At 41.9% G+C, this 13,078-nt stretch overlaps 1 protein-coding gene across 14 annotated transcripts in view; it reads left to right on the top strand.

Moving 5' to 3' along the window:
* RHBDF1 (rhomboid 5 homolog 1) overlaps positions 1-13,078 on the top strand; it is a 207,345-nt gene that overhangs the window by 104,715 nt on the left and 89,552 nt on the right. For 12 of the 14 annotated variants that reach the window (XM_090024290.1, XM_090024288.1, XM_090024287.1 and 9 more), the window contains one exon: positions 1,021-1,162. In XM_090024290.1, the coding sequence (XP_089880416.1) occupies positions 1,043-1,162 (120 nt within the window). In that variant the 5' untranslated portion in view covers positions 1,021-1,042. Of the gene's footprint in view, positions 1-1,020; positions 1,171-8,493; positions 8,573-13,078 lie in introns of those variants that run through there. The other 2 variants (XM_090024285.1, XM_090024286.1) reach the window with 2 other exon arrangements.

The following is a 13,078-nucleotide window of genomic DNA, read 5'->3' as shown; positions in this document are numbered from 1 at the left end:
ACAATCTTGCCCTATAGCTGTTACCCTATGGAATCAAAAGGTTTAGAAATTATCATGGAAGGTTACCGCCCGAATTTGGGTTCACCCAATAAGCAAATTACACCACATTACTATGAGGTTTGAAATTAGCATTACCTGCCCAAGCTCGACCCCTTAGTTTTTTTATTTTGTTAGATTCCTTGGACTATGCTAATTATATTAGGTGGTCAAATCTTGTTATGGCTGACCTTTAAAAAAACTGTGAGATCAGCTAATCTTGTAGTTTGCTTATTTTTGGGGCCCATGATCAGTGCAAACAGTTAGATTCAACACTTTGGTTAAATTGTGATAGCCAAATTCCACTTGCAGGTTGCAAACTTGCAAGCTTTGCATTAGCTAATATTAACTGCTAAACAATTGCCTGGATGTCTCTAAAAGCATTGGGAGCAGCCCCTCCAGGAAAATGTGCTTGCTGGCTGGAGCTCCAGAGCTGGGGGCAGCACCAGGGGCAGGGGTTGGCTGCCCCAGGAGGGAGCGGGCAGGGCTCATCCCTATGTAGAGCATCCTGGGGGAAGCTGTGGGCTAGATTCAGTCAATTGGTGGGGGCCTGCCCACAGGCCAGATCCAATCAGTTGGCAGGCTGGATCCAGCCCATGGGCCATATTTTGCCCACCCCTGCCCTACAGGTTCATGCACATGTAAAAATTCCAATATAATAGCTGCTCCTCACTCCTGAGAAGCAGCTGTCCCTCTCCTTTTGGAGTTAATCCAGATGTACATTTGTCCATACCCAGAACTGAACAGTATCATTGAAAGTTATGACATCATAAGAAACATCTGGTAAAGTGCCAGCAATGGTGGTAGCAGCAGATTACTCAAGAAGTTACTTAACTAAAGTCCAAGTTGAGCAAATACCAAGCAGCTCCCAAGCCATGTGCAAGTACAAGGAAACAGAATACCTCCCAGACCAGTGGTGCTCTCCCTTGAAAGGGACAGCGTGGATCCCATGCCAACATTGTGGTTTCTTTTCTTTTCCCTTAGGCCTGAGGATTGAGACAGGAAGATGTCCGAGACACGACATGACAGCACAAGCAGTCTGCAGCGGAAGAAGCCACCTTGGCTAAAATTGGATATACCAGTGACAGTTCCTGTGACAGCACCTGAAGAGCCCCTTGGTGTTCAGGTATTGGTGTGAGTAATGTATTGATATGGGAAGGAATAAATGTATGAATGTCCAGATTTGCAGACCATTGGACTTAATTATGCTGAGAGTCTGTGTGCTGGGAGAGGGCTAAAAATCAGATGTACCATATTTACTTGACTATAAGAAGACTCCAAATATAAGATGACCTCTTAATATTTAGATTCTATCTATGGAAAAGTATAAATTTGTTATAATTTTCCAGATGTATAATCTAATTATTGGAGGTTTGTCTTGAATTTATCTGCCCTCCCATTGCTACAGCAGGGAAAATAATTCTGGGGGAGGGTCAGTGTTTATACACGCACCCCTATTAGGGTGCACAAAGCTAATAAACTGCAGCAGGGTAGGACTTGTAAATATATGTCTTGCCCCATTTCAGAATATTTTCATGTGCAACAGCACATGTGTAGATGCTGAGTTGGTAGGCTGGGGCATAAGTTTGCTTCCATGTGGGGGCTGTCTGCCAACTAGCCCTGCACCGAAGCACCCTCATGCCCCAGCTAGCTCCTCCACATTGAGCCCAGCTGAAGCAGCCCCAGGCTGGTAGGCTGACCCCTGGGATTTTTTGCCAGATTTTTTGCTGCAAACTGGCTCAATGTGCTGTTGTTCAGGCACACATGTAAATCAGATACCTGGGAGCTTCCTGAGAGCAATAAACTGCAGACGAATAAGCTTTGCAGTTTATTGCTGCACACTAAAGGCACATGTAGATGCCCTCACATATATCTGGTACAAACTATGCATGATATTAGTCCAAAGCCAAAAGGCTCATGACTTACTATATAGTTCATTGGGCTGGGCTCCAGCAGTCAGCAGCATTTAAAGCGACCTCCATATATAGTGACCTCCATAGCTCAGCACTGCTCAGTATGTATGTATACTCCAGATACCCCTCACAGAGGATCCATGTGGAAATTAGCACCCTACTCATGACTGAAACTAGGTCACAAGTCCTGGGATTCTCCAAAAATGAAAGTGAGGTGCAGGACAACCTGTTCTGGCTCCATCTCATGATGGGTGGGGCCACTTTAATCATATGCAACAGGATGAGAAAAGGTGTGACAGAGGGATTCTGGGTGAACTGTTGGAGCCCTGTTTCATGATGTTTGCCAGACATTTAAGGTTGGTGAAGAAACAGGAATAATTGGAAATGAGAAAGAAAGGAACAGCTCAGCTGTGGGTGTGAAGAGGAAGTTGAAATTATGCAATGTAGTATCTCACCATGGTGCAATAATGGCTCACCATGACTTGAAAAAGACTAAGTGCTGAGGGGGCCAGTACTTGGTGGGTATTAGCATGTATCTTATTTAGATATGCTGCCTTAACTTATCCTTGGTGTAGATTTCCATCAGCAGCATAAATTCTCGGCTGCTTTTTGCTAAGGTCAAGTATAGTGGCTTGGCAGAAGTTTGATATGCTGCCTGGACTCTTACCAGAAGAGCTAGGAGGATAGTGATAGAGCACCAAGATGGTGAAGGAGGAGTACTCAGGGCCTGAAGCAGCATCCATGGCATTTTTGGAGAGGAGAGTGACAGTTATGAAAGGGAAAGCTTTTATGCTTAATAACACTATTACAGGTCATGTACCAGGTATGGAGACTAAGACCTGGTTATTTTTAACCGTAAGCAAGTTTATTAAACCCTAGCAAATTGGACAACAAAAGATGTCAATATAATTTCTACTTAAGCACAAGGTAAAACCCTAACTTAACCCTTAATTTGATATCTTTCTGAGACTCAAATAAAAAATTCAAACTTTCAAAACTTTAAGTCAAAATCAATATATATGTATATCATATTCAACCAAAAAATAATGATCTGTGTGCAAAATAAACAAAACCTAAAAAAGTTCCAAAACCTATTAAAATAACCTTTTAAAAACCTATTAAAATAAATTTAATTCAATGTGTACATAAAGTCATTTAAAATATAGAAGTACTTTAAATAAAGTTTGAAAACAGCGTAATAATCCACTATCAATAAAAAAGTGCAAAATTAGTGCAATAACTGCTTGTTATGTGCTTTAGTAAATGCAACTCCCTAAATTAAAAAAGCCCTATTGCACATCAGCAAATTAAAGAGCCCTAAGCTAAAATTCAAATTAATTATATTAAACCCCTACCCATAATGGCAAAAAACCCAAGTATTGCCTAGTTATCATTAATCTATTTATAAAATAAATAAAAACAATCCCAAAAAACCCAATATTGCTCAAATCATCACTGCTCAATTGTTTAACATAGTCTTCTCCCCACAAAACAATCCCAGAGTAAATTAATTCAAATCGAATTTCCCATTTCACCAAAAAGTAATGCAAGCATTTTGTAAAATATTAAAAATTAAACAAAAATTTCAAGAAACACCCTTAATTAAATTAAAGGTCAAATCGTACTATTAAAAACTCTCTCTACAAGGTTGTTAAAACTTCTGGTAAAAATTAAAACCAAATAGAGATGCACTGATACATCAGCCCAATATGAGATCAGTACCAATATAAAGAAAATTGGCTGTTTCAGAAATTGGCCTGATGGGGCTGACAGTTTGGCTGATAAATGCTTGTGTGTGCATGCAGCTGCAGTGGAGCACTCAGGCAGCAAGGATCACAGACTGGCAGCATGGAGAGCTGCCCCCAGCTGGTAAATCCATTGTGGTGGAAGGGGCGGGGGGAGGGAAGGGGCATGTAGGGGGCAGATCAAACACCTCCACAGTGAGGGAGGGGACAGGGGCAGGAGCAGACTCATCGGGGGGGCGGCTCCTGGCACTGCACACATCCCGGGAGGGCACGGAGGGGCATGTGCACCCAGATCTCTGTGTGGCAGGACAGGATGGGTGGGCTGCAGCTGTGGGCTGGAGCCGGGGCTGTGCTGGGCTCTTCTCACCAGGGTCTGGGCTCAAGGTGGGGGCTACAGAGGGGGCTGCAGCCACCCCAGATTTCGCCATAGCTCCCTCCTAGTGCCACCACATACCCAAATACAATGAAATTTGGTGTGGCTGCAGTTCCCTCCATAGCCCCCACCCCAAGTCCAGGGCCCGGTGAGAAAAGCCTGGTGCATCCCCAGCTCCAGCCCTCAACTGCAGCCCATCCTCCTCACCCCATGCAGATCTGAGGGCACACACCCCCTCATGCCCTTCCTGGGTGCATGTAGCAGCAGAAGCAGTGGGCTTCTGCAATGAGCCATGGGTCCGTCCATTCTGCACCCTGCTCTGCCTCAGCTGAGCAGTGCCAGCCCCCATTCCCTCCCTCACCACAGGGGGGGAGTTGATCTGCCCCATCACATCCCTTCCCTTCCCCTCCCCTTCCACCACAACAAACTTACCAGCTGGAGGCAGCTCTCCGCACTGTATCAGAAATCTATATCGGCCGATATGCCTCCATAAAAACTGGATATCAGCCCCCAAAATCGCTATCAGTGCACCCCTAAAACCAAAAGCTTCCCATGATCTTAATGGCTCTTAAAAGTAAAAAACCCTCACATGGGCATATGCCATTTAAAGTAATAACAGAAACAAGTGTGCTCCAAAACAATAATAGTTTAGCTGTAACATGTCCAAAGAGTTACAATTAAAGCAGTCTTAAATCAATGGGTTTTTAAATTAATGCAACAATTAATTGATATTGACCAGAGCAGACCAAGAGATGAAAAGCATATTGGACAGTGGAAGTGAAGAGCCAGAGTCTGATAGAAGATGGACAAAGATGGGGGAGAAGGGATGAAAGACGGTAGGAAAGAAAGATGTTGTGGGATCAGTGGTTTTGGAGAAGGATTTATTGAAGAAAACAACAAAGGAAAAGTCCAGTCAGCAGGAAGAACAGAAGGAGAGAAAGTCAGGAGGGAGAAATAAGAAATGAAACAGTGATGAAGGGAAGAGGAAGACTAGTGGGAGGAATAAACCAGATCTGAAAAGAGAATGACGATGGCAAGAAGGGAGAGACAGAGTGGCAGGTAATCTACACCTGAGAATAGGAGCAGTACTAACAGGGAAAGGGAAGTGGAAAAGTCAAACAAGGAATAGATATGAATTTATAGAAAAAATATTGTTTAAAGTTTTGGATATTAAAATGGAACATTTGAATAGTTTGGTCGCCTTTCGTAACCAGGAGTCTTGGGAAATTTCATTTTGGAGCTGAGAAGACTATGAGGATTTTTGGAAGATGTATGAGGCAAGAGAGAACTTAAGGGGATACCTTTTATTGCAGAAGAAAAGACAAGAGAAAGGACAATAATTGAATGTACATGGACATGCTTGAGTTGGGAGAGATAGAGATATGGTTGGGGAATTATGTACAAAAAGTTATGTATGTTGAGATCATACATGATAAATACTGTATATGGACAGAATCATGAAGAGTTGGGTGGTTATGAGGACAGATGAAAGGAGTCTTGGCAGAATAATGCACTTACTGGCAGTAATCTACGTAATGCCACAAGGAGGGTTTAGAATGTATTTTGGAGAGCCTAAACTCTGTAGCAAGTGTGGGTAGGAAGGACACCTGGCCGTATATTGCTGGTGTAAATATGCTACAGGGAAAGGGAAGGGAAAGGGCGAGTGCTGAGAAATACTGAAGTGTGTTATTTGCAGGGAAGAGGGACAATTACAGTGTTAATGCCCATAGTCCTTCTCAAATAAAGTGAGATCTACAGAGGAGCAGCAGAGACAGGAAAGGGAAAGTGGGGAAGAAGAAGATGTTGTATCAGAATGCATGACAGTAGAGGAAACACCAGAAGAAGGAAGAGCTGGGGAGGAAGAGAATGGAATTTGAGTAGTCAAAGTTGTGCAGCTGATGAAAGAGGAGGGAAGAGAAGGAAAGATAAGTGGAATAAGTGACTTGGAGACAGAGGAGAGAGAAAGGAAAGAGGAGAGAATGATATTGGAAGAAGAAGGAAGAAGGAGGAATGAGGATAGCAGACGAGAAAGAAGAAGAGATCCAAATTGGGAAAAGAAAAATCACATGCTATGAAGCTTAGAAAGAAGAAGATGGACCAAGAGAGATAAGGGGAGGGAGATGGATTGATGAGAAGCTCATTGGAGCTAATGTGGTCTGGGTCAATGCAAAAGGGAAAAGGAAGGGGGGAAGCCGAAAAGTGTGAGAGAGGGGAAAGGGAAAACTTTCTTAAATGTTAAAGCAATAAAACAACTGGCAAAGACTACAGGTATGCAAAGAGGAGAGGATTAGAGCTGATGACATCAAACAGCAACATAAAGTGGTAGGCATGTGAAAGCTAAATAGACAAATATGACTTTGTGTATTGCATCTATAAATGTCAGAAGTGTGTTATCAAGAAAGAAGTGAGATAAGATTATGACAATATTGAGCAAGGGAAAAGAATATGTTTGCAAGCATTTGGAATCCAATGGTAAAGGATTTTTTGTATTTTGTAAAGAGATGGGGATGGGGACCATTGTGGTGGACAGGGTCAGATGCAAAGAAAGTGGGTGAAGTCTTGATTTTTGTGCAAGAGTGAGGAAGTGGAAGTGTGGCAAGTGCAAGTGATTTTGGAAGGGAGACTGCAATGAATGGTGGTGGAGTTTGAAAAGAAAGAGTTGGAGATTTTTAATATATAGTGCTGACTGAAAGAGAAGGGAGGATCACTCTGTTTAAGAAATTAGAAGTATATGTAGGTGGAAGTAGGCAGCAAATTCTGTGGGGGATTTAATTGCATTATTGAGGAGGGGGATAGGAGCGGGGATGGAGGGGAGGGAGAGCTAGACAGCTCATCAGAAGTACTGATTAATAGGGCTGTGAGAAACAGCAGCATTGTGCTTCAACATCCATTTTGGCATTTTGACAGAACAGTGTTTTTTTTTCGAGTTTTGTTACATTTAGAAAATGCTGTTCCATTCCATTTCTTCCAAACAGTTTTGCTGTTTCAATGCTTGGAATGGGCTGGGAAAGGGAACTCAGCCTGACTCAGTTCCCCTCCCCAGTGCTGCAATGGGGCTGGGGAGGGGGAACTCAGCTGAGTTCCCTTCCTCAACCCCATCACAGCCCTGGTTCTCCCGTCTCCCACCACCTGGCTGGCTGCTTCAAATCTCGAAACGTTTTGAAACTTTCAAAACATTTCAACTGCCCTTGTTTCATTTCAAGTTTTTTTGAAGCCCTTCATTTCATTTCGATTTCGCTGTTTCAAGCTTGAAATGAGTCGAAACAGTCTCAAAATGAAACAGCCGATGAAATTTTGCACAGTCCTGATGCAAAAAGCAGTTCGTTTCCTTTGGAGGCTCGCAAATAATTCTCAGGCACACGCTATTAGCAGCACAAAAGGTGTATTTGCAAATAGGGTCAGAGCAGAGACAGAAAATCTCAAATTGCTCCGCCCCCGAGGAAATCTGCAGCAGGTACTATATGCTCTCCCTCCTGGGCACGTGTGCAGAAACAGGAACTCTTACAGCTCATTTCCGGTTCATACAAACACATATGTGATTACGTCACTTCATTCGTCACATGTATATTATAATTAACTACTTAAGTATGCGGGGCGGATAGGCATATATGCATCAGCTAATTACGCACGCTCAGAAAGCTCTCTAGGTCACCAAGAGTTGAAATCCCCCCACCCCTTCAAGGACACAGTCAGTTGAATTCCAGCTTCTGTAATCTGCATGTGAAAGTCAGGGGGAGAGAAAAAGGGAGTGATTCTTAGCATAAAAGGTCCTTGGTAGTGTTTCTCCTTATCAGGTACGAGATGCAAACTGTGCAGTTCTAACAACACTCTATTCATTATGCAGTTCTAACAATATTTCTAACAGTCCTACTGATTAATATACTAAAAGAAGGATAATTCAGTTCATGCAGTCCCAGCTTCAGGCACTCTCTTTCAGTGAACCCTTTAAACAGCCAGAGATTTCTTACTTTACATAAACTAGTTTTAACACATGCTAATAAAGTCCTTAATAACGTTTTTCCTCTGGTCATTTTGGTATGAGTCCATATAGCACCATCTCCCACGCTAATGACAGGTTTATTTTGGTGACACTCAGAAAGTGGCGAACCCTTTCCCACACCCCTTTTGTACATGTACATTCCCAAAACACATGTCCCACTGTTTCTTCTTTCCCACACCTCTCTCAGGCACCCTGATGAGCTTGTCAAGCCTCATGTGTGTTGCACTTCTCTCACCAGCAAGAAATTTCTTATAACCATCCACTCTAAGTCCGCATGTTCACCTTTTAGTTGTTTATCTTCCACCACTCCTCACACTTTCTTCACTTGTCCTTCTGTGAAGTTTCGCACCAGTGCCATACTGTCTCTCTCCCTTACTGCTTTCCTTTATTTCTTATGACTCTTCAGGACTGCAGCCCTAACTTCCCTATTTTATAACTCTACATGAATCCTTCCATTCTGATGTAATGAATCAGTGGTTGCCATGTCCATGGACTCTTCAAAGAGGTATGATATGTTTCCCATTTCCTCAAAATTGTAGGTGTGTGAAATTGGGTGATGCACACTGCTTTCCTCTCTCCCTCCATTACTGTCTTCCATATTTGCGCTTACATATTTAAAGACCGGCAGCCTCCATCCCCCCATCTTTCTTGTTCTGTGCAGTTGAGCTGTATTGAACCTTTCTCTTTTGGCATTCCAGAAGAATTCATATATTTCCCTTTGTACTTCTGCTATCTGACGTCACGTGGGTGGGAATACACTTCCCATATATAGAATAATCAACAGTGGCACAGCCTTAAATGCTGACACTTTTCCGACAAAGGACAGTGTCCTTCCAGACCGTAACCAAAATATTTGCCATAGCCTTGCTGTCACCTTTTCCCATGCTGTATTACCTTTCTCTTTGGCATCCATCAGGATCTGTAGCACTCTGATTTCTCTCTCCATTTTATTTGTAGGTCTAACTTCTCCAAGTCCCTCCAGTTCAGAATATATTTATGATGTGATAGACTGTGAAAATAGGAAATGATAAAACAAAATATGTTTAGGTCAAATTATTATGATGAAAGATTATAAAAGAGGCTTTATTGGGGTAATATTAGGTATTTGCTATAGACCACCAAAGTGAGAGTTGGATAAGTTGGAGACCTCTTAAAATTATTAGAGGCACAAATGCCACCATATGCTGTGTCATTATAGGAGAATTTAACATCCCAGATATCAACAGGGGAAAAACCACTATTAATTGCAACAGGACCTAATTATTCCAGGGTCTGGTATTTAATGGATTTCTTTAGCTAATAGCTAATAGCTCAACAAAAGAGTGTGGTATTTTAGATTTGGATTGGGAAGTATTGAGGAGATTGCTTTGGAGCTGGCTGGAGGAAAAAACATAGATGGAGTGATAATGAGTCAATTCAGTTTTAACTGAAAGGATAACAAACAGTTGGCAAGTGAAGGTTTTGATTTCTAAAAGCAAACTAAGGAAGTTAAACTGAGAAATCAGGGACTTGAATGTAGAGGAGGCTTCAAATGTATTGAAGTAAAAAATGCAGAAACTGTCTGGAATTTGAGCAAAATTGTGTAGAAGGACTCCAAACTTAATTGGATGAATAACCATTTCAGGAAGGAGTGAGCATTCTCATTTCCCACAAGAAATGCATTGACTGGCAAAGAAAGCTACAATTTAGAGATGAGGAAAGGTAGGGATAATGTGAGACTTAGCAGAAGTCCAGCTGGGTAGGACCTTCCAAAGGACATTAAAACAGATAGTAAAAGATTCCTCAGCCAAGCAGTCAAAAAAAGAATAAAGGAAGAAAAAATGGGGCCACTGTGGAGTTGAGGATTCGATAGAGACTAAAAGATAATTTAAATGTAACTCCAAAACTAAATGAAATCTTTGTCTCTGTTTTCAGGAAAAAGGACAATGTAGAATGAAAATAATACAGAGCACTGGGCAAAAGTATCATGGTTTATGGGAATATATGTATGTATCTCAATACCTTAATGCACTCAAGTTGTGGGGACTGGATAATTTACATCTGAAAATACTGAAAGAATGGACAAATGAAATCTTGGTTTTTTGGTAGTAAGTGTTTCAATAATTCTTTCAAATTGACTCTTTGACTGGAGAATAGGAAAATTAGTGCATATATTTAAGAAAAAGGAAAAGTGACCTGGACAACTGCAGACTCATTAGTTGAATCATTATTATGCAAAATTTTGGACAATCCTGAAAGAAAGAATTAAAGTCATAGAGATAAAAAGAAACTGGGATAAAATGCAGCATGCTTTTGCCAAAGCAAATTATGCCAAACTAACCTGAATTTTTCTTTGACAAGAAAGCTGATTTTTTTAAAAAAGAAAACAGATATGCAGTAGATTTAATCTACCCGAACTGAAGAACAAAGGGCCAGAGGACCTCTTGGGTCCCTGAGTCTTCTCCCCTGTGAGCATAGACTTTTGTTTACCCAAGGAATCCATAAAATTGTCAATTCAGGCCTTTATATGCAATAACAAAGTACAATATCTGAAATAACAAGAACACACTAAAACATGCCATAGGTAAAAAGAGGAAAAAAGGCACTGCCTTCACACTTACAAGTGACACAAGTTTTGCCTGCTGTTTTCACCCTGTTGTGCCTTAACACACACACAGTCATGCGTCGCAAGTTTTGCTCTGAACAGTTTGAGGTGCAGTTTCCCAGAAACCCCTGCACCTATCTCCTTGAAACTTGGCAGGCTTTGTGGCCTCAGCAGAGGCTACTATGCCTTCAGTTTTCACCCTGCTGTGCCTTCACACACACGTGTGACTTGAGTTTTGCTTGTCAGCAGCTTGAGGTGCAGTTTCCCAGAAACCCCTCTACCCATCTCCTTGAAACTTGATAGGCTTTGTGGCCACAGCAGGGGCTACCCTCCCTGATGTTTTCATTTGAATCAGGCAAGAAGTGACAACATTATAGGCAGTTTTGTGATTCCCCATTATAGCCTATGGGTGAAACATTGAAACAGCATTGAAACAGCGAAAGAGTTTCGATGAAATGAAATGGAACAGTGGTTTTGAAACAAAATGAAACACGAAATGAAACACTGTCCTGGCAAAACAGCAAAATGAAATGGTACTGTTTCGCATAGCCCTAGTGGACAACACTTTTTAAAAAATAACTAATGTAAGTTTACAAATTGCAAGACCCAGTTCCCTTGGGACTTAAATTACCAAGACATTTAGTGGGAGAGAAATACAGCAGTACATAGGCAATCCATCATATTCATAGATTGGATTGTGTTGGGAATAATATTTTGGTACAGGTGGTTCAGAAAAGAAGACTTTAACAAAATCAGAGAACTGGTGGGCAAGATCCCTCAGGAGGCAAGTCTGAAAGGAAAAGGAGTTCAGGAGCTGGCTGTAATTTAAGGAAGGGTTATTAAGGCTATAATAGCAAGCTACCCCAGTGTAATGAAAGAATGAGAAATGCAATAGGAGACAGGCTTGGCTAAACACCGGTCTCTTCACTGAGTTGAAATTAAAGGAATCCTACAAAAATTGGAAATTTGGTCGTATTACTAAGGATGAACATAAGAGTATTCCATGTTCATACAAGGAGAAAATCAGGAAAGCAAAGATGTAATTTGAGATGCAGCTGGCAAGAGATGTAAAAGGGAATAAAAAGGGATTCTATAAATATGTCAGAGGTAAGAGGAAGACCAAAGAAACTGTAGGTCCCATAAGGCATACAGAAGGCAATTTAGTTACTGAAGATGCAGAGAAGAATAAAGTATTTAATGTGTCTTTTACATTAATTTTCACAAATAAAGTTAGCTATGAGATGATGAGTGCACTTCACAGGAAAGATAGGGAAGGAGACAAACAGCCTAGAATAGTAGAAGAACTGTTTAAGGATTACATGGAGAAGCTAGATACTTTCAAATCAGCAAAGCTGTATGGGAAACATCCTAGAGCAATGTTGCCCAATCTTTTCCAGCCCAAGGCACACTTGCATTAATAATAATTTTCTGCGGCACTCAATGCCCCCCACCTAGCGCCTTATGAATATTTAAACAAAACTTACTTTCATCGTGGAATCTGGGCTCGTCTCAATGTGCAGTCATGACTGTTCAAATTGGAGCTCTTGCTCCACCAATCTCAGACGCTGTCTTTGTTTTTGATGTAAGTCAGGCTTAAAACATTTAACTCACACAGGTATGTTGTCGAAAATGGAAAGAAAACTGAGATCACATGTTCTAAGACTACTGAATATTCATTTGCAACTGTCAACCACAATGGGCACGTCCACACATGCAGGTACATGCACTTGCAGCAGCTCAAATAGAAGTGGTGCAAATTTGAGCCAGGGCTTTTTGCCTCAGCATACGTGCCCAGACATGCACTTTGGTGTGGGGAAAATTGTGCCACTTGGGGCAAAATAAACCTGCCTGGCTCCTCCTGGATCTGCAGCAGATGCTGGCCCCAGCAGTATAAAAACCTGCCCTGGCAAGTAGCTCATGGCTACTCACTCTCAGGAGCTTCTTTGGTGGTCAACCTCCTCCTGGCCCTGACCAAGTGGTAACCAGGAAGGGAACTGTGGGGCCTCATTTCTCTCGCTCGTCCATACACATTTCTGAGCAGAGCACCAATAGGCAGCATCCACTGGCTCATTGGATGCCTTTAAGGAAATACTTAATTTGATAAGTTGCTCTTGAGCCATTATTGAAATATTCTTAGTGCTTTTCCTTGCAGATGAACTTCAAGGGTCATGGATCCAGTCAAAATCTTCAATGATGCACTGCAGAGTAAGAGATTTGGCGAAATGGAAGCCCAGGAAGGGTGGCTGTGCCTTAAGGAAGTGATCCTTCAGGCACAGAGGGAGACGATACTGATGTGGGGAAAAAGGGGGAAAGGGGCCAAGAGGCTTCCTTGGCTGACCAGAGAAATCCAAAGCAGCCTAAGGGCAAAAAAGGAGGCATATAAGCAGTGGAAACAGGGAGAGACTACTAAAGAGGAGTATACCTCCT

This window comes from Crocodylus siamensis, chromosome 12 (genome assembly GCF_052110815.1).
Source record: "Crocodylus siamensis isolate JL-2025a chromosome 12, ASM5211081v1, whole genome shotgun sequence".
In the NCBI taxonomy this organism is placed as follows: domain Eukaryota; kingdom Metazoa; phylum Chordata; order Crocodylia; family Crocodylidae; genus Crocodylus; species Crocodylus siamensis.
The sequence above is the reverse complement of the archived record's forward strand: the minus strand, read 5'-3'. Positions and strand labels throughout refer to the sequence as shown.